Raw genomic sequence first — 23,600 nt, forward strand, 5'->3', positions numbered from 1 at the left:
CAACTCGGTCGACGGAAGAGCTGGATCGGTGATTTCCAGCCAGGGTGTGGTGCGACTCCTTCTCAGGATACTGCAGGGTGCTGCACAGTACTAGCACTGCTCAGGGTGCAAACCACTAGACAAGATCCACCAGCTAAACCCAGAGATTTCAAATGGGGATCCAGAGTATCCGAACCCCTCTGACCTGGTGCGGTCTTCACAGCCCAAGAATTGCTCTAGCATTTTTCCAGAGTGAAAAAACAAATAAGAGCTGGCATTTCCCATGGGTCTAGCCTGTCTCTGCAGCCTTGAATCTAACCAGTATTTTCCATGAGGTGTCTTGAGTCTAACCAAGCTGCATGGAGGCAGAAAATAAACTTGGATCGGGTGATCACGGGTTGTCTGTTGAAATTAAATGGAAGATGATGATCAAAAATGGCTCATCAATGAAGGGATGTGGTTGCAAAGAGGGAAGCGGTGAAGCCAACTGGCCGGAAGAGCTCTGCGCCTTGAACGAAGAGTCTGGATGTTTCCTGCCGTCGAAGGTGCGAGAGCTATCAGGAGTTTGTATCCCCAGCAAGGGGAGGGGATCCAGACCAGCTAGATGAACGACCGCTCTGCAGAGGGCATGAAGAGTAAGCAGATGTTTTCTGACCACCCGAGGTTCAGGAATAGCTTCCCGAAAGGAAGTGGAGGTGAGAAGGGGCAAGAACGCGGAGCCCAGGCAGGCTCTGAACGGGACAACAGGACATGGTGGGACGTGATCATGGGCAACTGGGCTCCACTGCGGAGCGGGCCCCTTTTGCTCCTGCCTTCCAGTGTGAATCATTAGCTAGAAGTCAAGGCCTCGGTAAATACTGCCAGACTTTGGAGGGCTGTTTCACAACCAGGTTGGATGTGAGGGCCCCCCAGGCCGTGCGGGGTCATAGTGAATATATATGCACACCCTGCCGCGGTCTGCACCTTGGGGGAACCATCCACTGAGCAGAGCCCTGGCAGACCACACCAGACTGGACCGTCATCCCAGCATGAGGAAGGTCGCCAGCACGGTTGTGCTGCTTGCCCTAGCACTTTCCCACTTCTCAGGTGAGTCGCTCTTGGGTGCAGCCCGGTGCTGCCGTTCCCCGCTCCAGGACCCAGACACGCTCCAAGTTATGACCACGTGGAGGGAGGTCTCGCTGGAAGACCAGGGCTGACGCTTCAATGCAGCTCTCGTGGGGCCTACAGCTTTGTGACTCGAAATAGCTGCAGACACAGTTTTGCACTGAGCAGTTGCCACGAAGAACATGGTACGGGTCCAGCCAGATGTTTTCGACATCCTCTTTACCCGTGCACGCGCTGCAGATGCAGACGCTACCGCTGCCTTGAGTGGGACATGTCAGGAGATGCTCAGGCAGTTTTAGAGGATGACAGTCTGCCCAGAAATCCCAGAATTAAAAGATGAAACTCTTTAAAAAAAACCCCCAAAACTTTTAAAGCGGGTGTTTTATGAAATGCATAATTGTCACCCTCCTTTTCCTGTAAACCTTTGTTTATTATCATGCACCCGGTTGCATCATGTATTTGTTCTGCCTTCCGTACATTGCCCCTTACAAACCCAGACTATCCTCTGACGCCATGAGAAAGGGCTGTGGCAAAAAAAAAAATCATTTTTTTTCTGATTAATAAATAACCATCTCCAAAAAAAAAAGAAGAAAGGAGAAAGAAAGAACAGCAGTAATAGCACGGGACGCTGTGCTAAACACTGGGAAACTCTGTGGTCGTTTACGATCCCAGTACAAAATGTCACACATTTTATTTAGTCCAAGAAAGAGTTTACTGATGGTCACTGGATTTGAAACCGCATTTATTCATGGAGTAATACGCTTTCTCTCCGTGCCTGCCCATGGTTTAGCTTTGTTTCATGTTTTCTATCTGTCCTTTTCTTTTAGATGGTGCTCTTGGATCAGAGGTGAGTGGTCGATGTCTCCATATTTTCCGTGTCGCTCTCTAGACCCCTGGCCCAGTAGCAGGGTTGGGAAGGGCTGTGTGGCCAAGCGGATAGAGCCCGTGGGCACCTCCACCCGCTTTACTGTCACCAAACACACGATTGGGTCGTTACTGCCCATGTCAGCGACACTTTCCAGGCTGGTCAGCAGGTCTGTCACTGAACTGCTGGTTAACTAAAGAATCGTGAATCTATGAAACTAATTATCATACAGACTTAGTATACTCACTGATGATATATTAGGCTAAAAGGAGTAGTCCGGTAGATTAAGAAGCTACTGTCTGTGTGGAAGAATATAACCCTAGGGGTCACATACTCCACTCCCATGCAGTCGGGCTCAAGGCAATTCATGCTAGATGCAGTCTGTGCTAGGGCTGCATGAGAGCAACCAAGCAGCACAACCCCATATAACACTAGAGCAAACAGGTCCTTTGACTTGCAGATCGATACCAGGTGAAGCTCTGTCACCACAGCACTAGATTAGCTGACACCAGCCAGGGAGGAGACGTGAGGATCCTCATACGGCTCTGGTGCCATGTTTCTGTCTGCATGCTTTGCCAGTGCTGAAACAATTCCTGGTCTTATTAAAGCATAATTGGAAACTCATTAGATTAGGCTTCCACACCAAGCTGGTTTCCCTAGGAAGCGAGTCCCTCGCCCTCAATGCAGGTCTTGGGGTGTCCTCACTCCTGGCTGTGCAATGCATTCATTTGCCTCCAGCAGGAGACACCAGGAAAGACTGCTTGCTGTAGGACTGATTCGCGCCATTTGGGATGGGAGAATAAGTTCAAGATAACCCTAACTGGTCTGCAAAAGGGCTGGGAGGCACAGGCAGGGCAGAAAGCCCAGGGTCAGGATTCATAGGAGCGAGACTGCCCGAGGATCATTGCTTTATTGCTTTTGCAGCTTGATTGCAGTCAGTACACCCGGGTTGCAACTAAGGATGGCAAAGCGCTGATCGTCTGCCCTCGGCATCTGAGACCAGTCTGTGGCACAGACAGCATCTCCTACAGCAATGAGTGTGGGCTCTGTGTCCAGATCTTGTGAGTACTGCACAAGCCTTCCAAGTTGTTCCTCTTTAAATGGGCTGAAAACTCGGGTTTACTGTTTCCAGACTGGCCTGTTTCTGTGGCTCTCGTAGCCACTGGCCCTTCTCCTCGCCGCTGGCTTTCCTCCTCCTCCCCCTGTCTGTGCTCGAGAGGGGTAGGCAGGAAAAGCCAGATGACAACCCACATTGCAAGTAGGCCAGTGGGGCTTGAGAAGGGAAAAGCATGGCAGACCCCACAGCAGCCGGAGACGGGCAGCTGGGCACGTCTGCTGCCGGCAGGACGATGCTCGTCTTGTAGCAGCGGGTGGAGGAAATCCATCCGGCAACTCCGACATCTCCCGCAGTGAATTGGAGCTTGGCAGTGAGGCCTGCTCTTCTCCCTGACCTCCCTAATACCCATTTCCTCTTCTTTTAGAGAGCACAACGCAAACATTAGTATAAAACACGAGGGAGACTGCCAGCACGAGTCCTTCCCGGTGAGTGCCGTATCTTCCCTGGACCTCACAGAGAGAGGGGTCAGGCGCGGAAAGCCTGGGGTTCAGTGATGCACAGACAGCGTCCTGCCCGGTCCACGTCCCAGGGTGGTTTTATCGGGGCAGTGGCTAGCCGGTACCTACGATTCCTCGTACAGGTGGACTGCAGAAACTACCCGTCCTGGATGACCAAGGAAGGCAAAGCAATGATAGCCTGCCCGCGGATCTACAATCCCACCTGCGGCACAGACGGCGTCTCGTACGGCAGCTTCTGTGAGATTTGTGCCCATAACTTGTAAGTGCCCCGTGAAGAGCGGTCCCTCGGGGGGGAGCGGAGTCGTGGCCCCGGCAGAAGATCCTGCAGCTTTCCCAGGTGCCCCCTAGGCGCTGCCCCTCCCCGGCTCACCCAGCACGTCCCCTCCAGCCGGGCTGTGCCGGCAGCAGCCGGGCGACGAGGCGCAGGGCGCAGCTGGGACAAGAGGCAGAAGGAACCAGAGTCATTCTCGCGGGGGGGACGCACGTCGCGTCCACTACCTGACAGGGTCCTCCGGGTCCTCGCGGGTGGGGGGGATGCGGCCTTGCAGAAGGGGATCATAGACTCACAGGCAAGGAGGGCTGGAAGGGAGCTCAGGAGGTCACATCTAGTCCGACCCCTACTCCAAGCAGGACCAGCCACAGCTACATCATCCCAGCCAGCTTTGTCCAGGGGGGTCTTCAAAACCTCCAAGGATGGAGATCCCAGGTTATCTCTGGGTAACCTGTTCCAGTGCTTCACCTCCATCCTGGTGAGAGAGTTTTTCCTAATATCCAACCTGCTGCAGCCTGAGCCCATTGCTCCTTCTGTCGTCTGCCCCCACTGAAACCAGCCCAGCTCCGTCCTCTTTGCAGCCCCCCGGCAGGGAGGTGACGGCTGCTAGTCAATCCCTCTCTCTCTTCTGCAGACTCAAGCAGCCCAGGTCCCTCAGCCTCTCCTCACCAGTCCTGTCCCCCAGCCCCACAATCATTGTCATTGCCCTCCACTGGACCCTCTCCCTTGTGTCCACGTCCTTTCTGCAGTGGGGGCCACAGCTGGACACAGGACTCCAGATGTGTCCGTCGTTCATGAGCATAGAGCATGAGGAGGACAGCTGGGCACTGACTCCCCTAACACTTGCTATCTCCATCTCCCAGAGAGCACGGGACACACATTGGCATGAAGCATCATGGAGAGTGCAAGGACTTCCAGAAGGTGAGCAAGAATAGGAGCCAGGTTCTTTCCCCACTCATATCCACATCCACACCCACGCTCCCGAGTCCTTGCCTGGGAGCTGGCCTCATGCTGGTGGACCAGGGTGGGCTCTCTCCCAACGACCCCAGACAGCCCTTGTCCGCGCACCGCACCGTGATGCCGGGAGAAAGAAAGGGAGGGAGCAGAAGAGGGCACAGGGATGAGCACGACCACAGAGTCAGAAATGTGCCGGCGATGTCGGACGGGGACTAAAACCCTTTCCCAGGGCAGAGCCTTCTCCAGTGCTGAAGGGATTAGCAGGGACGGGCGAGTCAGAATAGCAGAGGCTTGGGGGAAAACGCCTCGACTTAAATTGGTTGCTTAACACTTCTACACATAACATCTCGTCATGCCACGAGGGCAGAGAGGCCTCTGCGGAGAGACAGGGCTCAGAGCCGGATCCGTCCCGGCCGCTTTGCCTTCTCACCCAACAGCCTGACCTAGTGGGAGAGACAGGGATCCAGCTGACTTTCCCCGTCCGGGGGGTTTGGTATTGAAAGAGAAACCCCTGGCACAAGGGTCCAGCTTGGAGGCAAGGGGGGAAGTGGAGGAGAGGGAGACCTGGACATCACCACAGAGGACAAAGGTCCCCTATTTGCCTTTACAGCTCAATTGTAGCAAGTACTCCAGAAGCGCTGAGCACGTGACAGCCTGTCCATTCAACCTGGATGAAGTGTGTGGGACGGACGGTGTCACGTATGACACCGATTGCAATCTGTGCGCTCATAACTGGTGAGGAGCAGACCGGGACCGCGCGGGGGGCGATTGGCCGTGGGCAGAGCTCCTTGCTCGTGAGCTGGTCTGTGACTTGCTGCAGTCTCCTTTGCTCCGCTCTGAGTTTCTGCCCTCACTGCCTCTTTCTGCTCAAGAGTCGTCCCCCGGGAGAGCCGGACCACGGCCGCAGAGCGCGGCGGCTGGCTGCGTTAGGACTGGGTAGAGGAAAATTGAGCCCCGGTGTTGTTGGAGATAGTGCAGGAATGGCCCGCTACTGGAGAGAGCACGGCCTCGGTCCCTGCATAGCGAGCCCTGGGCTGGGGATGTTGGGGAAGGTCCTGACGAGCTTCACCAGACACGTCCTGTGTCACCTAAAACGGGGGCAGGTTTGGTTCATCTTTCCAACATGCAAAACGTCATGGGAAGGGCGACTCGGGAAGTCCCTAAACGAGTCTCTCCCTCTTCCAGGGAACACGGGACCCACATTGACATCAAGCACGATGGGAAATGCCAGTCAGACTTGGCTGAGGTAAGCCTGCCGCGCGGACCAGCTCCGTCCGCCCTCGCCCTCCCTCCAGCTACGCGCGTAGAGCAAAGTGAGGAGCCGCTTTTGGACGGGCCACCAGCACAGCGAGAATATAGCCCTAGCACCTGAAATGGCCACGGTCCATATAGTGCCACAAGCTGTCAGGGGAAACAGCAGGGGATAAAACACCGGGACAATATGAGACAGGCAGCAATATGAGACATGGCCCCGTGCTGCAGAGCAGTTTATATACATCACAGTCCTGAGGCAATCTCCTCTTTCAGCAAGTAAGGCTTTTTGGTGATAGCTTTTTATTGGACCAGCTGTGTAATTCAGAGACAGTAGACAAGCTTTCAGGCACAAAGCATCCCTCTTTTTGCAGCAACCTCTGAATGACTGATCAGGCTGTTTAAATATTATGGGAAGGGGGGATATAAGACCCCCACATCATCAGAGCATTTGCCTCTTTGTGAACTGGAAGTGGGATGACAATATGCTGGGCAGGTTGCATACAACCTTTGCTCCCAGTATGCATGGGAGCTTGAATTACCTGTGCTGCTTTGCTCACAGATAAAACATGATTTTTTATGCCACAAAGCAAGAACCCCACACCAGTATTAATGAGGTGAGTTGATTCTGTGTAAAGCTGGGCTGTCAAAACCAAAGGGGATCATTTCATATTGCAAGAAGTGAAGTTATCTCCAGGCTATTTATTTGAAAGAACCAAACACCTTGGATTCAGAAACTCCACTTCCATACAGTCTGGTTTATAAATGTCATTCCTTATTTTTTTTTGTCCCTGAGAAAATCTGCATTTGGACAACACAAAATAAGGCAGAAATCAGTCACAGTGGGGCACTGCACTGTAATGTAGTGAGAGAGAGAAGGAAATCCACTGGGAGTGGAGTCTGAGCCTGAGTCTAAGAAGAGAAATATCCCAGGGACAAACAGACTCATAAGCCTTGTCTATGGCCGAGCAGACTAGCAATGGAGCAGCTTGTTCCCAGACCCGAGGAAGGAAGAGGCAAAGCCCCCCTGTATGCCCTGTTTGGGACACGAGCATTTGCCAAGGGTTTGCAAGATGATGTTCTGGGCAGGTTGGAAACCCCTCCTGTTGTGATCGCAGATGTGACACCCCTGGGTGCAGGGGGAGTCAGAAACCTGGCTATGTACAACCCCCCCCCCCCCCAATTAGGAAGGGAAGGGAAGAGCGGTGAGAAATGGGACCTGCCAAACCGGGCACGGGCAGCCTCTGTGTGTGGCACACGGCAGGCTGGGGAGGAGACAGGCAGCACAGAGGCAGGGAGCAGACAGCAGAGCAGTAGATCGAGCAGGGGAAGGGGATTGCAGTAGCATTCAAGGGGCATGCAGGACTACTTTGTGGCTGTCTTGCAAAAAAAAAGTTGCCTTTGCTGGGAGACAACATGGGCCAAGTCCCAGACAGAGCAGAGCTGCAGAAGGGCCGGCAGAAACCCTTTCCCTGGGCAGACCCAGGAAGCCGAGCGCTGACACGCTGTCCCATAAGCCGGGGGCTGCAGCGGTGTTGTGGCTTAATTTTCCTTTTACAGCTTGATTGCAGCAAGTACCACCAGATAACCACGGAGAACGGCACGGTGCTGGTGGCCTGCCCCATGATCTACGACCCACTGTGCGGCAAGGATGGGAAAACGTATGCCAGCGAGTGCATGCTGTGCAACCACAACCTGTAAGTCCTGCAGCTAATACTTGACTCCCCAGCCATGAACCACAGGTCGGAGCATTGTGCAAGCGGTGCTCTGGCAGGGGATTTTCGGTTGTAGCCGTGTCGGTCTGAGGACACGGGCAGGCAAGGTCCTTTGGGTAGATGTGATCTCTTTTATTAGACCAACTGAGTAGCTGGAAAAAAGTTCTTGGCGAGCCTTTGGGTGCAGTCACCCTTCTCCAGACATCCCTTCAGGGATGGCACCCATTCTGTCCTGATGCTGGTCACGCTGGGGAGAAGGCGATGGGCTAAATCCATCCTGTATCCCCTGCGCTCTGCAAACCTGATCCCTGGCTGTAACAGAGAGCAGCCCCCCTAACGCTTCTCTTTCCCACTTCCAGGGAGGCTGAGCCCAAGGTTGACAAAAAGCACAGCGGCCCGTGCCCGGAGGACATCCCTAAGGTAATCCAGAGCTGATGCCGAATAAGGGGCAGGTCCTGCTCCCTGGCACGTATCAGTGCCGTCCCCTCCGCACACGCGGGGGTTTCCCAGGCTAGCAGGCGAGCAGGCTGGGAGCACGCCGTGGCTCCCTTGCGTGCCGAGGGAGTCAGTCACCCCGGGCTGTCCACAAGCACCGTGGACCATGGGACAGGCCCCAGACAGAGCAGAGCTCCCTAAGAGCCGGCAGAAACCCTTTCCCCGGGCAGTCCCTGGGCAGACGCGGGAAGCCGAGCGCTGACGCTCTGTCCTGTAAGCCGGAGGCTGCAGCAGTGTGGCGGCTTAATTTTCCTTTTACAGCTTGATTGCAAGAAGTACCGCGAGATAACCGTTGAGAACAGCACGGTGCTTGCCTGCACGATACTCTACAAGCCGATCTGCGGCACAGATGGGAAAACGTATGACAGCGAGTGTAAACTGTGTAACCACAACCTGTAAGTCCTGCAGCTAAAACTTCCCTCCGGGGCCACCAGCCACAGGGCAGAGCACTGTGCCAGCGATGCGCTGCCAGGGGATGGCACCCGTTGTGTCCTGATGCTGGTCACGCTGGGGAGAAGGCGATGGGCTAAATCCACGCTGTATCCCCTGCGCGCCGCAAACCTGATCCCCGGCTGTAACGGAGAGCAGCCCCCCTAACGCTTCTCTTTCCCACTTCCAGGCACGCTGAGCCCAAGGTTGAGAGACAGCATAGCGGCCCGTGCGCAACAGACCCTCCCAAGGTAATCCAAAGCTGATGCTGAATAAGCGCCAGGTCCTGCTCCCGTTCACTTCAGAGGCAGGGAGATCAGGTGGACGGGGACTCTTGACCGGCAACAAAGCCGATTGCCATCATTATTTTGGTAGTCCCTGAGAGACCCGTTTCCATTCCTTGTGAGGCCCTCACCCAGTGTGGTATCATTTTCTGCCGGCAGGATGACTGCAGCAACGTCCGTGAAACCAATCCGATCTGTGCCCTGTTTTACCAGCCCCACTGCGGCTCTGACAAGCAGACATACAGCAACCGATGCTTTTTCTGCAACGCGGTCATGTATGTGCACGTCTCTCTTTCTCCATGCTTAACCTGAATCATCAGTGTGCCTGCTGCAAGGGGCCTTGACTTACTGGCATGTGGCGGAGATTTTTGGCAGAAGGGGATAGCAGGAACCAATCCAGGGGCTCTTTTCTTGAATCTAAAAATATCAAGGTCCCCGTTGCGTGGTGCGGTGATTGTGGGTCCCTCTCCATTAACTTCAACAGGCTTTCTTTCACCCACTGATGCTACCTGATGCTCTTTGCTGCATGAGAAAAGTATTTCCCAGTGATAACTTGATCCTCGGGAATAAATTAAAATTTCCATCCTTCTTGTAATATTCACAATAGCCTGCAGTGTGTACTATCCCAGGCCCATGTATCCCTCTCTTTCCCTCCAGCCAAAGCAACAGGACTCTCACCTTGAGCCATTACGGCGAATGCTGAATCCTTACTGGTGCCGATTCGCATGAGGACCGCCGCGCCACCCTTTGCTCCATCCCGTCTCCCCCTTGGCAGGTACCACACGAAGTCCTCGCCTCAGCTCATCCTGGACCCTGAAGGACTTGCGATCCTTGTAGGCTTGCTGGTGCAACAAAATAAAACAGTGTCTTTCTCTTGTTTTAATGCCGTGCCCTGGGAACCACGTCATCTAGTTTGTGGCACGAAAACACCACTGCTGCGCATGCATCCTTCTGCTCTCAAGAGCTTGAAGGAAGGAAGCATTTTGCTCCTCTGAGGATCCCACTTGGCAACAGCAAGATGCAGGCACATAACGTGCAGGCTCCTGTGATCTTGCAGAGAAGTTGCACGGTTGGGCCCAAGGATGCCTCGCACCACCCAGAACAAAGACTGCAGAGAGGCTGGGCACACGGTGGGGAGCAAAGGCTGCAGGGCGACTCGCTCCCAAAGCACGGTCGCTGGCTGGCGTTCCCCATCCAGGTGCCTTTGCAGAGACAGTTTGGGCCTTGGGACAGGCCATTTAGACCTCCCTTTGTGCCCGCACGTTAGGTTTCCATCCAAGCAGCGACACTCTCACGCCTTGGGGTTCATCTCTCATGTGCCGTAGGAGGAAGTCAGGGCCGGGGCTCACAGAAGTCCACCTGAGGGTATTTCCTCCCTCACCTGCCTGCATTATTGTTTTTGGGCATGTTCCCACCAAGACCAGAGTCCCAGGGTGCATCGCCTTTGCTGACGGGCGGCGTTCGGGCAGGCCCATGTCTCTGTATCTCTCAGGCTGGGGTGTGACAAGCTGCACCTCTGTGCCCCTCCCGGTTCACTCCCTCCGTCGTGAGGCCTGGTGTTTTTCGCTAGGCTGGAGTCGTGCAGCTCTTGCTCTTGGCCCGAGCCGCTGGGCTGCCCAGCCTGCGAGCAAACCGTGCATTCCCGACTGCACCGCTCTCCGCTTCGGGGCTCCGGGGCTGGTGCGATGCACTCGGCCGTCTTCCGTCCCTTCACCCCCGGCACAAACCTGCACTGAAAATGCAGTCCACACCCTACGCTAAGGCTAACGGCCTCTGATGAGCCCAGGGGGCTGCGTGCCTGACCGGGTCCCTCGAACAACTCCCTCGACACAAAGGGAATCTGTTTTTACCCTGCCACCATCCCCTGGATGAGATGTGACCCCAGGCCTTGCAATCCTCTCTTAACAACCCCCCAGCAGTTGCACTGATGGGGCTTACCTCACGTCCTTCTTTTTCCTCCTCTTCGTGTTTCCTTCCAGCCTCCTAATTAACTGAGCCAATACATTCACCTGGTGACTGGGGTAGCATGCAGCCTGCATAAATGACCTGCAGAGCCTCTGCATTTCTGCCCCCCCCACCCCCGATATGCACCAAGGACTGGTAAATAAGGCAAGTTAATTCCTTCCCAGCTAAAAACCCTGCATGCTCCCTGCAGCCTCTAAGCAAGCCTGGAGAGATGATCCTATGCACTGTAACCCTATGGAGGAGCTGCTGGTTTTGCAAATGGGCTCATCCCAGCTCCCCACTGCACTGACTCCTGAAAGACACTTGCTTTTGGAAAACACTCACCCTGGGATGTATTGTCAGTGGCCAGGGGCTGTGGTGCATCTCGTGCATTTAAGGGACAAAAGACTTCTCTGAGCCTGCAGCTGTCCCCTTCCCGGGGTGCTTTCCTGGCGCAGGCTGTCTGAGGGCACCCGGGTGCCTGGGGTAGGCCTGCACAGTGACTACTCCAGTCCCATTTCCTGTTTTCCCACTGTGGACCAGACCTGCAGGTATGAGAGAGATCAAAGAACAGGGGCAAAATAACCCCATATTATTCTTCTGCAGCTGACACATCATTTCTCCAGATGATTTGCAAGGGACATCGGCCAACTGTCCCCTCCCTCCGAGCTGTAGTCTAATGCAAATATCCCCTTTGTTCCCAACACCTAGGTGCAAATGAGTCTCAAGGTGACTTGGCAAGACATGGGAACTCAGTCCAGGATACACAAGACTCGGGTGGCTCCCGAACGCTCCCCGCTCAGGTGCGAGCTACCCCCACCCTGACCACAGGCAGCCTGTCCGTGAGTCTGCAGCATGGCTTGAACCCGTGTCTCTGGGTCTGTGGCCAGATAAACAAGCCCACAATATATGATCCCTTTTATCAACAAGGTCAAGGGTGTTGTCTGAGAATAGGCTATTTGTTCGGGGTGTGCCTTCCTCAATCAGTTTGCAACCGGGCTGGCTTGGCAATGCCTTAATCTCTCTTCCACCTCTTGCTTTACCACCAACCCACTTTCTATTGGGTTCCCAGTATAGGAGTCACTCTCATATTTCAATTTCTTATTGTTTGCATCAAGGAGGAAGTTTTCTTCGTGGCTCAGAAGAGCCCTCAGGAAATGTTGCCAGACGGATGATGGATTTGGGGTGGCTATTTCATAATGAGGTTGGAAGAGCAGTACATGGGTCTGCACGTATATATACACACGCATACATATTCACAGTCCTGTCTGTTGTGAGCACAGGGAGATCGCCCCCTGAGCTGAGCAGGAGCAGGAGCGGGAGCAGGTTGCACTCTTCTCAAACACCACCTCCATCAGTTGGATGGCACGGAGGCGTGTGCCCTTTGCTCAAGTATTTTGCTGCTCCTCAAGTGAGTAGGTTCTTGGGTATTGCTTAATGCCCTGCCACAGGCCCGGGGACCTTGAAAAACATGAGGGTGTCCTCCAAGTGGAGGGCAATTCTGCCTTTGTGATGAGCTGTTTTCTCTTGAAAAGAGGACCCTAAAAAGATTTGAGGTCAGGAGCCAAGATTTCAGGCCCTCCTCCTTGGGGTAGCACATTAACATCTTCAGTCTGGTGGGTAGAAATGATTGCAGGTGCCATTGTATGCCCTTGATTAGCGGGTACATGTGCAAGCTGGTTTTCCAACACCCACTCTTTACTCATTTCGTGGCAGTATGATATTTCCATCGGCTGCATGGGAAACACCTTGGCGTTCCCAGAGGCCAAAAGCTGCCCTAAATATCTAGATGGGATTAAATGCTAAACTTAAAAGGTGAGGGACTCTTTAATATACATCCTTTGTAAAATGCATCTTCTCCCCTCTGTTTCCCCATGAACGGCGGCTCGTGGTTTGTGTACCTGTTTGCACTGCTTACGTGCATTGCCAGCTTTTCTGGGGTGACCTGTAGCTACCCCCCTTTGACACAAAGGTGGGAGAAGAAAGAGGGAAGCATTCCTCTGGTTCCTTGATGACTATATAACCCTGCCAGAAAAGACCTGTCCATTGTATTAAGCAACAAGAAATCAGTTGCCATCACAGTACAAACAGTTGCCTTCACAGTACAAAATTCCCCCAAGTTAAAAACCTTTCACTAGCTGCTGCTCCCTTCAAAACTGCACTGAATTATTTTAGAGTCGCACGCATTCGCTCCATGCTGCCCGTGCTTTGCTGTGTGCATTTCCTCCGTTGTTTTCTTGCACATGTGGCATTTGGGGATGAGGCACGTGGCAGATCTTTCCTTGTTTTCTACATCACTTTGTCCAGACCTCTGACCAACAAACATATATGCCTCAGGCAGCAGGCTGGAAGGGGGAGAGGGTTTGGGGCAATGGCAGAAATATTTCTGCATTGCAGAACTGCGAGCAGAAATCCTTCTCCCACTCGCAGGATATGCAGTCGGTTTGGCATAACAGAAAAGCAGAAGACCTCAGCACATCATCTAGGTCGATCCCTGCCCAAAGCTATCCCAGGGGTGCTCATCAGGATCTGGGGGAACGTCTGTTCACCAGAGCGCCCCAAGGGATGACGAGGTCGAACGGTCACAAACTCCTGCAAGACCGTTTCAGGCTGGACATAAGGAAGAATTTCTTTACTGTCCGAGCCCCCGAGGTCTGGAACAGTCTGCCAGCGGAGGTGGTTCAAGCGCCTACATTGAACGCCTTCAAGAGTAAATTGGATGCTTATCTTGCTGGGACCCTATGACCCCAGCTGACTTCCTGCCCTTTGGGCAGGGGGCTGAACTCGATGATCTCCCGAGGTCCCTTCCAGCCCTGATGTCTATGAAATCTATGAAATTACGATCACAGGCATCACACCACCGGTGAAGGACAAACCTCTGCTCAGATACTAACCAGTCTCTGGGTATGAAAACAAGCGTTGTTTTATTTGAACTTCCTTTGTGAGTGCGAGGGCTGTTCTCAAGTCAGTTATTAACAGGCTGGTAGAAGAGACGTGTGTTCCTCCGGGAGGGGGAATGGATCTACCCCGGGTCCCGCTGGGCACGTTACACGCGTCACGCTCTCCTGCCGACAGGTGACTGCCGCGACGCCACTAGCCTGGCCCGACCCGCGCCCCGGAGGACGCGCCCTCTGACGGCAACGCGTGCAACCGATGCCTTTTCTGCCACGCGGTCCTGAACGTACCGAACCAAACCATTTTCCCTCTAGGATCGCACTGATTCATCAGCTTGCCAGCTACAAGCACTGCGAAGTTGCCAGGAATTGTTTTTTTTCATTTAAAAATCCCCAGGGCCAAACTTTTTGGTGAGGTGCCAGTCGGTGCCTCCCCGCCGACTTTCAGGGGAGTGTCACTTCTTTACATCAGCAGTCGACTTAGCCCAGACTCTCGTGACGCATGAGAAGAGCTTGAACCTGATGGCTGAGCTAGATTTTTCTCCCTTCTTGTCATAGGGAAAATAGCTTTGGAGGTCCGCGGGCTCCAGATGCTCTTCACCTCTGGGACCAGACCCTCTCCGATAGTTCGAGTCAAATAATAGTCACTTTTTGGCCACCAGCGCATGCTCTGGGTGGTCCATCTCTCCCTCGCTTGTCCTCCAGGGAAAGCAGCAGGACTCCCACCCTCAACCATTATGGAGAGTGCTGAATCTATGGCTACTATGAAACTATGAACTATGAATCCTTACTGGCATGGACCCACACCAGAAAGACCCCCGCTTTGGTCCTTCCCCACCACTGGCAGATCCCATAGAAACCCTTGCTCATCCTGGGCCCTGAGGGCTGTTGATCTCTCCGTATTCCCTGGTACAATAAAGCAAAAGCATTTCTTTCTCTTGCCTTCACGCCATGTCTTGTGAAACCTTTCGCCTAGTCCGTGCAGTGAGGGCACCGACGCTGCCCATGCGTGTGGCGGGATGCTCTGTGCTCTCGCGGGGGGAGCTTCGAGATAGGAAGCATCTTGCTGTCCTGCGGGTCAGCTACATGTAGACTCATAAAAGACTTTGCCTGGAGGCAGGGATTAAATGCAGTGTGGGAAGGGAAGGGGCTGCTCTTGGGAGCTTCTAGGGACTTCTCAGCATCCCCCCAGGTTTCCAAAAGAGAAATCCCAGGGGCTGCACAGGGATCTGGGAGCGCTGGCTCTGGCTGGTCCGCTCCTGCGGCAGCTGCGTTGGATGCTCATCTCCATGCAGGGGTCCCGGGAAGAAACGGGTCTGTCCTTGGGGCTGGCCCTGACCTCCCCCCGGTGCGTGTAACCATGGCCTCCCCCCAGGAGGAGAGCTTTGCACGCCTTCGGGTTCGTCCCTCCTGAGCAACAGGACCCTGGAGCGGTTTTTGGGAAAGCCTGACCTCACCAATCCCCCACTGCGGTGCCTGCTTCCTCACACCCATCCCATTACGTGTCTGGAGCACTGAGGCACCCCGGCCAGGATGAAAGCCCCATTGCACGGTGCCTTGAACATACCCCCGGCAGCAGTCGGACCGTCCCAAACAGCTTGCAGTCCTGACCGTGAGGGTGGGAAGCAGGTGGACTTTGTGTCCCCCTCCTCTCATTACGAGGTGGGAGAGGAAGGGCGGCCTGCTCTAGAAGGTCTGGTCTGCAGCGCAGAGCCCATGAAGCCCAGCCCTGCATCCTGATCCCAAGGCTGTTCTTGCCCATCCGTCCCTTTCTCCAAGCAGGACGGACAGAAATAATATCGTAGGCCTCCCCGGCCTCAGACAACGGGCACGTGAGAGCTCTGCACTATCAAAGGGAACCGCTTCTCCGCCCAGGCAGGCCTCTCTTGAGTCGCGGTACGTACCCCGTCACGGCAAGAGCACCGCAAACGAATGTCCCACCCTCGGTCCCCTGCGCACGCTGCTAAAACCAGAGCCAGAGGAATAATCATTCCCGCCCCCGTCTCCGGACCCCCCGGGATGCACCGTGCTTTCTGCCAGCAAGCTCCAGGCCGCCTTTGGCATGGCCACAGCTCGTCCCCACCTGGGCCAGCCCCTCTCTGCAGTTTCTGAGACACGCACACCATTATTCGAGCTAGTCTCGCATGGAGACTAGATTTCTCCTGATCGCCCAGCACGGCATCTCCTCTGCGCTCCAGGCCTCAAAGCACTGTCACACGCCGGGAACGAGACCGTGACAACCTCGCACTTGGCTGCCGTGTAATTTTCTAAATGATTTGTAGCTGACAGCTGCCTATTGTGCTTTCCCCTGGAGCGGTGCTCTGACACAGACCTTCCCTTCGTTTATGTAACGCGGCGGCAATTAACTCCCAGCACGTCTCGTTGGAACCTGCTAACGTCAGTTGTTTTAATTGTGCTTGGCCTGAACCCGATGTCCCCCTGCCGAGGTTCAGGTGACGGGGTCTGTGGGCTTTGGAAGGATTTCTCTTGACCCCAAACCCTCTAAGTGGCTTTTCTAGGCCTGAGCTATGTCTTCTCAGCCCGTCCCTTTGCTCTGCGCCCTCTGAACCAGTCGTGTTTCTCCGAGGATTAATCCTTCTAGCATCTCCCCGGGGATGATCCTTTGAAAGAGTTGCCTAATCTAGGAGTGCGTCTATCTGTCTAGTCCTGCCAGCCCACAGCAAGGTGAGGTTACAGCTTAGGAAACCACCGCAAGACCAGCCGTGAGCAGCGGAGGTATCGAAGCCTGTCGAAACGAGCCGGCGAAGGAAGGAGGGGGATTTGCAGAGGCTGCGTAAGGACCGGAGGCATAACGCACCCTGTGCAGCCGTGACCGATTTCATGGCCGCGGCGACATGTTCCAGGTGACTCGTGGGGGCAGCCGTGCCGTCATGCCAATATTCCCATTGTTTCGAACCCTTCACGGCACTTGGCTCCGAGGTTTCTTGGCAGGACACGTTGACTCACTTCATTGTACCTGCCGCTCGGGCCGTAAACAACTTCTCCCCGTTGAGAAAGCGCGGGTGACATTTTTGTAGAAGGCGACAGCCTTTCCCTGGGTGCCTTTTCTAGGCCTTGCAATCAGCTTGTCAAGAGTCCTCTGCTCCCAGCAGAGCCGCAGCACGCGGCCCAGGCGCGACAAGGCTCCGCCAAAGCCGGCCGCTGCGGCTGGCCGCGCTGCGGGTGGTGTCAAAGTCATCCTCGGCATGATGTTGTGGGAAAACTGGACCGTAGGCTGATTTCCAGCAGAACGGTGTCTCCCCGCCACCCCCGCTCCCAGCCCTGCCTTCAGATCACTTTGTGCATGGGGTCAGTTTACTCTGCAGAGAAGAAAGGAGGCTCCACCTGTCCTTCACATGTCCGATGCTGTGTCCCCTTCAATTCTGCCGTTGGGTCTTTACTTCAGAAATACGATTCGAGGCCGCTAAACCTGTCTCAAGCCACTTACCAAATGTCCAGCCAAAATCAATTGCCTGGTAGACAAAGAGCGTTAGCAGAAAGTCAAGGCCTCAATAAATATTACCAGGCTTATTGTACTGGTGACAGATCTGGAGGGCTGTTTCCATACCGACTGGACACCTGCATGCGTGCGTGTCTATATATATTCATGATCTGCCTCCATAGAGATCACCCCCGAGCTGAGCACGGCAGACCACATGCAGGCTACGCACCATGAAGACAACCCGGGTTTTTGTGCTCGTCTTCCTAGCATTTGGCTGCTTCTCACGTGAGTTATTCTTGCCCGTATCTGAGCCAGATCAGCTTAAAAATATTCAGGCTGGAGAAGAGCCCCGTTGTATGAAGGGCGGTGTTCACCCAGCGGCTTTGCACCGCAAAGACCGGACACGCCGAACCGCGGTCCATGCACCTCCTATTCTAGCACCTCGCATTTTGTGACCACGCGTGATTCTGCACCCAGCTCTATTTGTGGGCACAGTACAGAGCACGGGTGTCCAGGTACCTAGCAAGAGAGCGCAGCCAGATGTGCTGACACCCACTATTGATCCACGCACATCTGGCAGGCCCAGAATTGAACCTTGCGGAGCACATGGTAAATTCCCTGCAATATTCTCACTGGCTGAGATGCAGCTGCCAGGAAAGGGCTGGGCAATTCCAGAGGTCGACAGTCATCTTCAATGTTGAAGCAAGAAGTGCAAAAGTGCTGCTTTTTAAAAGTGCACCCTGCTGGATATGCGTGTTGTATGCCACGCTTGCTGCATAGGCTTATGTATACTACCCATCATTCACCTGTGCAGAGGGGGCACCTTTTCTGCGATAGACTGTAGCTATTTTTTGTGCCATGAAAAGGTATGAAAGCAAAAAGGGAAGGAAAATGAATTGGTTTCTCGATTAATAAATTCCCAGCTCACAAAACAAAGCAGTAAAATAAAAGAGCTCTATTCCATTATGTTAAATAATAAGAAAACTTTCTCATTTATCAGCATGGGACCACACTCTAACCAGGGTTTGTTCAGACCAAGATGCTATTCACTGACAACCACTGGATTTGAAATTGCCTGTAATAACTCAGCACTTGAGCTTCTAACTTCTATGTCTGGCAGTGACACTGGAGTAGTTCACGTGTCCTATCTGTGATTTTTTTCCAGATGTTGCCTCTGGGGTTGAGGTGAGTAGCTGATCTATATTTCCTTTTACTTCCTTCAAACGTCTAGCCTGGTATAAATAGGTGCTAACCACTTTGCCAAAGGGGTGATACATGTTGAAACCCTCTGATCTTCTACTTATTATATAGTACCATTTTCATCTGAGAATTTCACCAAATATGTCTCTGTTATTCTACTATTAATTGTGCAGCTGTGCCACATTTCGGTTAAACGGCATGAAAAATTGCATTTCATAACTAGCCTCATTGATTGGGGTACAGTTTATATGATCAACTCTAAAATTGGTGAGAGTAGTTTAGTGCATTGAGAAACAAACCTGCCCCAGTTACAGATGTGCAAAAGAATAAAAACCTGCAAATCATCCACACATCAATACGCACTGAGACTGACGTTGTTTGATCCTCACACAGTCTGCATAAGACACTGGGATGCCAAAAGGCAAGCTCCATCACAGAGGCCAGGAAGAAAAATACCAATAACCAATTGTGCCATGAGTGTAAAGACTCCCATTGGCATCCCTAGGAGATAATTTTGGCAGTGCATGTATAGTTTTAATTCTAGGTTTACACTGATGGTTTGAATTGACCTTCAGGTTGCCATTCATCCCATGCACCAGTGCAGGTGGGGGTGACGGGCTGGGCAGCAGCTCTGCAGAAAAGGACCTGGGGGGCAGGGGACAAGGAGCTGGACAGGAGCCGGCAGTGCGCCCTCGTGCCAAGAAGGCGACCGGCACCCTGGGCTGCATCGGTAGGAGCGGTGCCGGCAGATGAAGGGCAGCGATTCCTCCCCTCTATTCAGCACTGGGGAGGCCACATCTGGAGTCCTGTGTCCAGCTGTGCACCCCCCCACTACAGAAAGGATGTGGACACATTGGAGAGAGTCCAGTGGAGGGCACCAAAAATGGTTGCGGGGCTGGGAGATAAGACTTGTGAGGAGAGGCTGAGGGACCTGGGCTGACTGAGTCTGCAGAAGAGAAGACCGAGGGGGATTTGATAGCAGCCTTCACTTCCCCGCAGGGGGGCTGCAAAGAGGACGGAGCTGGGCTGGTCTCAGTGGGGGCAGATGACGGGACAAGGAGCAATGGGCTCAAGCTGCAGCAAGGGAAGTTGAGGTTGGATATTAGGAAAATGTTTTTCACGAGGAGGGCGGTGAAGCACTGGAGCAGGCTCCCCAGAGCGGTGGTGCAGTCTCCATCCTTGGAGGTGTTGAAGTCCCGGGTAGACAGAGCCTTGGCTGGGATGATGTAGTTGGGGCTGGTTCTGCTTGGAGCAGGGGCTGGAGGAGATGTGACCTCCTGGGATCCCTTCAACCCTCATTTCTTCTGATTCGATAAGATGCACGCTCACAGCCGCATCATCTGCAGTCAGCTCCTAAGCTCGACTCTTGGTAACAACCCAGCTGAGACCCTGACCCACTACCAAGCCCCCGGATCTGGGGGTGAGCCTCCTCCTCGCCCACCTCTGTGTCTCACGTGGAATTGCAAAGCTCAGTGATTTATTCTTTGTGCTTTCCTTCCACCCATGCGAGAGACAAAACCACAGTCCAACTGACTCAGCCCATTCAAGGTAGAAGAATTTAGGAGAGTTTGGGGACTCTCTAACTAGGATGGAGGCTTGGAAGTGCCAAGCAGGGAGGACACAGGGTTGTCTTTCACATAGCAAGTCATCCTCACTTCTCCTGCGGTAGGGCGTGCACAGCCTGGAGCACCGAGCGGGCAGGTCACACTTAGGCTCCCTGTCATATCAAAAGCGCTGCTCCGCCGCTACTCCTTCATGTTGCCTTCGCAGCTCGATTGCAGCGAGTACTCCAAAGTGACCACCCCTGAGGGCAAGGAGGTGATAGCCTGCCCGAAGATCTACAGCCCGGTGTGCGGCACGGACAACAAAACCCACTCCAACGAGTGCATGCTGTGCGCCCACAACCTGTGAGTCCCGGGGGCAGAGCACTGTCATTAAGGGCGAGGAGAGCTCCGGACAGGCCCCTCCATCCCTTCCAGCGCTGCTTCGCAGCCCCACTGCTGGAGGCCTCTGAACCCCCTGTGCCCCGCTCCTCCGCCCTGATGGCCCTCTCCCACCTCTTGCCTTTGCTCACGTGGGGAATCCTGGAAGCCTCCCATGCATAAGATGTGAATGTGGTTCATGTCCCCAACACCGACAGCATAAGGGGGTGAGTGTCTTGCTAAGGGGTTCCCTGCATTATGCGGCCACCGCCTTCACGGCTGCGTTGGCCTGGCTATGGAAGGGGCAACGCCTCGTGGCGAAGTGGCACGTGGCGGCAGAAAAATGCTTCCCGTTGTGCATTTACTCCACCCTGCAGTCTCCCCCGCAGCAGAAGCTGAGCCAGGCAAATCTTTTCAATGCTGCTGCATTGCAAGGCAGCAAGGGGAGGCATTTGCTGGGGTGGGGGTGTGTGACCTTCTCACACCCTATGGCCACACACTTGTGTCCCCAGATGTCTACAGTTGCCGAAGACGGTAACGTCTCTCTCTCTCTCTCTCTTTCTTTCTGTCTTTCTCTCCATCTCCACCAGAGAGCATGGGACTTATGTTAAAATCAAACACAATGGAGAATGCGGAAAGGTAATGATCCTGTCTAGAGAGATCACTTGCAAAATCAGGGCTCGGTGGAAGTCCCTCGGCTGCTATCGTTGGCTTCAGCTCGGGGCAGCCCGGGCGGTTCGGGGCATGCACAGACCACCTGCTCCCCTTCTGCCCTGATGTGAATCGGACGCTAACCGCCCCGTGTGGACGCCATCCATGAAATGCGCAAGAGGGAAGTGAGAGAGAGAAGGGGAGCGAGGCCGAGCTACGTAGCCGAAGGGTCTCCTGCTGCGCCGGCCTCTGTGGACGCTGGCGTTTTGGAGACCCTGTAACTCGATCACAGGCTTGGCAACCGGGTGTGCAGGAGACCCCAACCCCGCTGCTGTCCACAAACACACGTGCACTTTGCTGAATCCCAGCAGGCAGCCCGAGGGTGTAGCCCAGAGCGTCATGTGCTCGTTTATTTGCCTAGTGCTGTCCCAGAGACACAGTTCGGCTGTCAGGAAGCTAGTCCACCCCAGTATTGTGTCTCCCAACAGTAACGTGAGGGGATTCGGCTACTCCACTTCCATGCAGTCAGAACGACAGTGTTTCATTCATTTCAACCATGTGTGATATGCAGAGCAACAACTACACGCTGCACTGGAGAAATACCGAGGGGAGACAGATTTGCAGCTGGTGTCTGTGGCTTCCCCCGCCACCGATACTGCAATGACGACTGACGCCCTCTGAACAGCCGGTCCCAGGGTTTCTTATACTGCACCCTCCGGATCATGGTCTGCTAGCCTATTTCCATGCACTGAAATATATGGGTTAGCCCCTTAATTGTCCAGAGCTTACAGAGGAAATGAAAGCTCATTATTTTTTGTTCAGATCCCAAATGTAATAATACTGGATTGGATGCAAAGGCTGAGGTTCCCTCCTTCATGTTGCTGTTCCTTCGCAGCTCGATTGCAGTGAGTACTCCAGAGTGACCACCCCTGAGGGCAAAGAGGTGATAGCCTGCCCGGAGATCTACAGCCCGGTGTGCGGCACGGACAACAAAACCCACTCCAACGAGTGCATGCTGTGCGCCCACAACCTGTGAGTCCCGGGGGCAGAGCACTGTCATTAAGGGCGAGGAGAGCTCCGGACAGGCCCCTCCATCCCTTCCAGCGCTGCTTCGCAGCCCCACTGCTGGAGGCCTCTGAACCCCCTGTGCCCCGCTCCTCCGCCCTGATGGCCCTCTCCCACCTCTTGCCTTTGCTCACGTGGGGAATCCTGGAAGCCTCCCATGCATAAGATGTGAATGTGGTTCATGTCCCCAACACCGACAGCATAAGGGGGTGAGTGTCTTGCTAAGGGGTTCCCTGCATTATGCGGCCACCGCCTTCACGGCTGCGTTGGCCTGGCTATGGAAGGGGCAACGCCTCGTGGCGAAGTGGCACATGGCGGCAGAAAAATGCTTCCCGTTGTGCATTTACTCCACCCTGCAGTCTCCCCCGCAGCAGAAGCTGAGCCAGGCAAATCTTTTCAATGCTGCTGCATTGCAAGGCAGCAAGGGGAGGCTTTTGCTGGGGTGGGGGTGTGTGACCTTCTCACACCCTATGGCCACACACTTGTGCCGACATATCTCTACAAGCGCCCGAGACTGGATTCTGTAACATCCATCTCTCCCACCCGCCCTTTCTGCCTTTCTCTCTACCTCCTCCAGAGAGCACGGGACTGACATCAGCATCCAGCACAAAGGAGAATGCGGAAAGGTAATTATCCTGTCTAGAGAGATCGCTTGCAAAATCAGGGCCTGGTGGAAGTCCCTCGGCCGCTGTTGTCGGACGCCAGCCGGCTTCAGCCCAGGACGGCCCAGGCGTGGTAGGAATGGGTTCGGGGCATGCACAGACCACCCGCTGCCCACGGTACAGCGCATCCCTCCTCTTCCAGCAGAAAGAACCGGATGACGCTACTGCAGAAATGAGTGGCCTTGTCTGCAAAGGAAGAATAGGTTTAAATATGGTGCCCTATGGCAGAAACTACAAAGTCTCCAGGGCTTGAGCTGGGCTGGGTTGGAGTTGGGGCACTGCTGCGTATCATGAAGGCGGCTATTGCTCCATTTTACTCTTACAGCTTGTCTGTAGTAAATACGCAAAGGTATCCATGCGCGGTGTCCAAAGCCTGGCCTGTACGCTGATCTACAAACCAGTCTGTGGCTCCAACAACGTCACTTATGCCAGCGAATGCGAGCTGTGCGCCTACAATTTGTAAGTACCGAACTTAGGGGTTTCTTCCTCAGTCATTAGCAATAGCCAGTGTTCCCAGTAACAGCTTTTAGCAATAGTGCATGTCTCCCTCAACCTTTTCTTGGACATTTCAGCTCCTGAACCCTTTCTTTGCCCCGCTACACTACCCCGCGTTTCTTCTCATGGCTCTTGCTTTTGCTCAGAGCCAGAGGTGGGCGCAGCAGTGGGTGACTGGAGACTAAGCAAAGAAAAGTTCGGGCCCGAGTGCTATCCCCCATGGTCCACTATAGGAAGACAACACGGCCACCAGCTAGTAGGATTTTACTAGTCAGTGAGGTTGATGCTGCCTGGCTGGAGAAAATAAACTGTCTCGGGCACAGGTCTCCCACGTCTCATTTCTTAGACATCAGTTCAGTTCATGCTCTCGGCTGGGCCTCCTGACTCCAGTTTTGCCTTT

At 54.1% G+C, this 23,600-nt stretch overlaps 1 protein-coding gene across 1 annotated transcript in view; it reads left to right on the forward strand.

The window, feature by feature from the left end:
- Nucleotides 1-910: 910 nt before the first annotated feature.
- LOC149856073 (serine protease inhibitor Kazal-type 5-like) overlaps nucleotides 911-23,600 on the forward strand; it is a 37,962-nt gene continuing 15,272 nt past the window's right edge. Inside the window, exons 1-20 of the mRNA XM_090020443.1 lie at nucleotides 911-1,065; nucleotides 1,911-1,930; nucleotides 2,873-3,009; nucleotides 3,430-3,490; nucleotides 3,646-3,782; nucleotides 4,658-4,715; nucleotides 5,362-5,486; nucleotides 5,937-5,997; nucleotides 7,563-7,699; nucleotides 8,077-8,137; nucleotides 8,474-8,607; nucleotides 8,832-8,892; nucleotides 9,085-9,200; nucleotides 9,583-9,617; nucleotides 13,945-14,006; nucleotides 20,176-20,312; nucleotides 20,918-20,966; nucleotides 21,874-22,010; nucleotides 22,621-22,669; nucleotides 23,031-23,164. Of these exons, the coding sequence (XP_089876569.1) occupies nucleotides 918-1,065; nucleotides 1,911-1,930; nucleotides 2,873-3,009; nucleotides 3,430-3,490; nucleotides 3,646-3,782; nucleotides 4,658-4,715; nucleotides 5,362-5,486; nucleotides 5,937-5,997; nucleotides 7,563-7,699; nucleotides 8,077-8,137; nucleotides 8,474-8,607; nucleotides 8,832-8,892; nucleotides 9,085-9,200; nucleotides 9,583-9,617; nucleotides 13,945-14,006; nucleotides 20,176-20,312; nucleotides 20,918-20,966; nucleotides 21,874-22,010; nucleotides 22,621-22,669; nucleotides 23,031-23,164 (1,859 nt within the window). The 5' untranslated portion in view covers nucleotides 911-917. The remainder of the gene's footprint in view (nucleotides 1,066-1,910; nucleotides 1,931-2,872; nucleotides 3,010-3,429; nucleotides 3,491-3,645; nucleotides 3,783-4,657; nucleotides 4,716-5,361; nucleotides 5,487-5,936; nucleotides 5,998-7,562; nucleotides 7,700-8,076; nucleotides 8,138-8,473; nucleotides 8,608-8,831; nucleotides 8,893-9,084; nucleotides 9,201-9,582; nucleotides 9,618-13,944; nucleotides 14,007-20,175; nucleotides 20,313-20,917; nucleotides 20,967-21,873; nucleotides 22,011-22,620; nucleotides 22,670-23,030; nucleotides 23,165-23,600) is intronic.

This window comes from Crocodylus siamensis, chromosome 10 (assembly GCF_052110815.1).
Source record: "Crocodylus siamensis isolate JL-2025a chromosome 10, ASM5211081v1, whole genome shotgun sequence".
Classification (NCBI taxonomy): domain Eukaryota; kingdom Metazoa; phylum Chordata; order Crocodylia; family Crocodylidae; genus Crocodylus; species Crocodylus siamensis.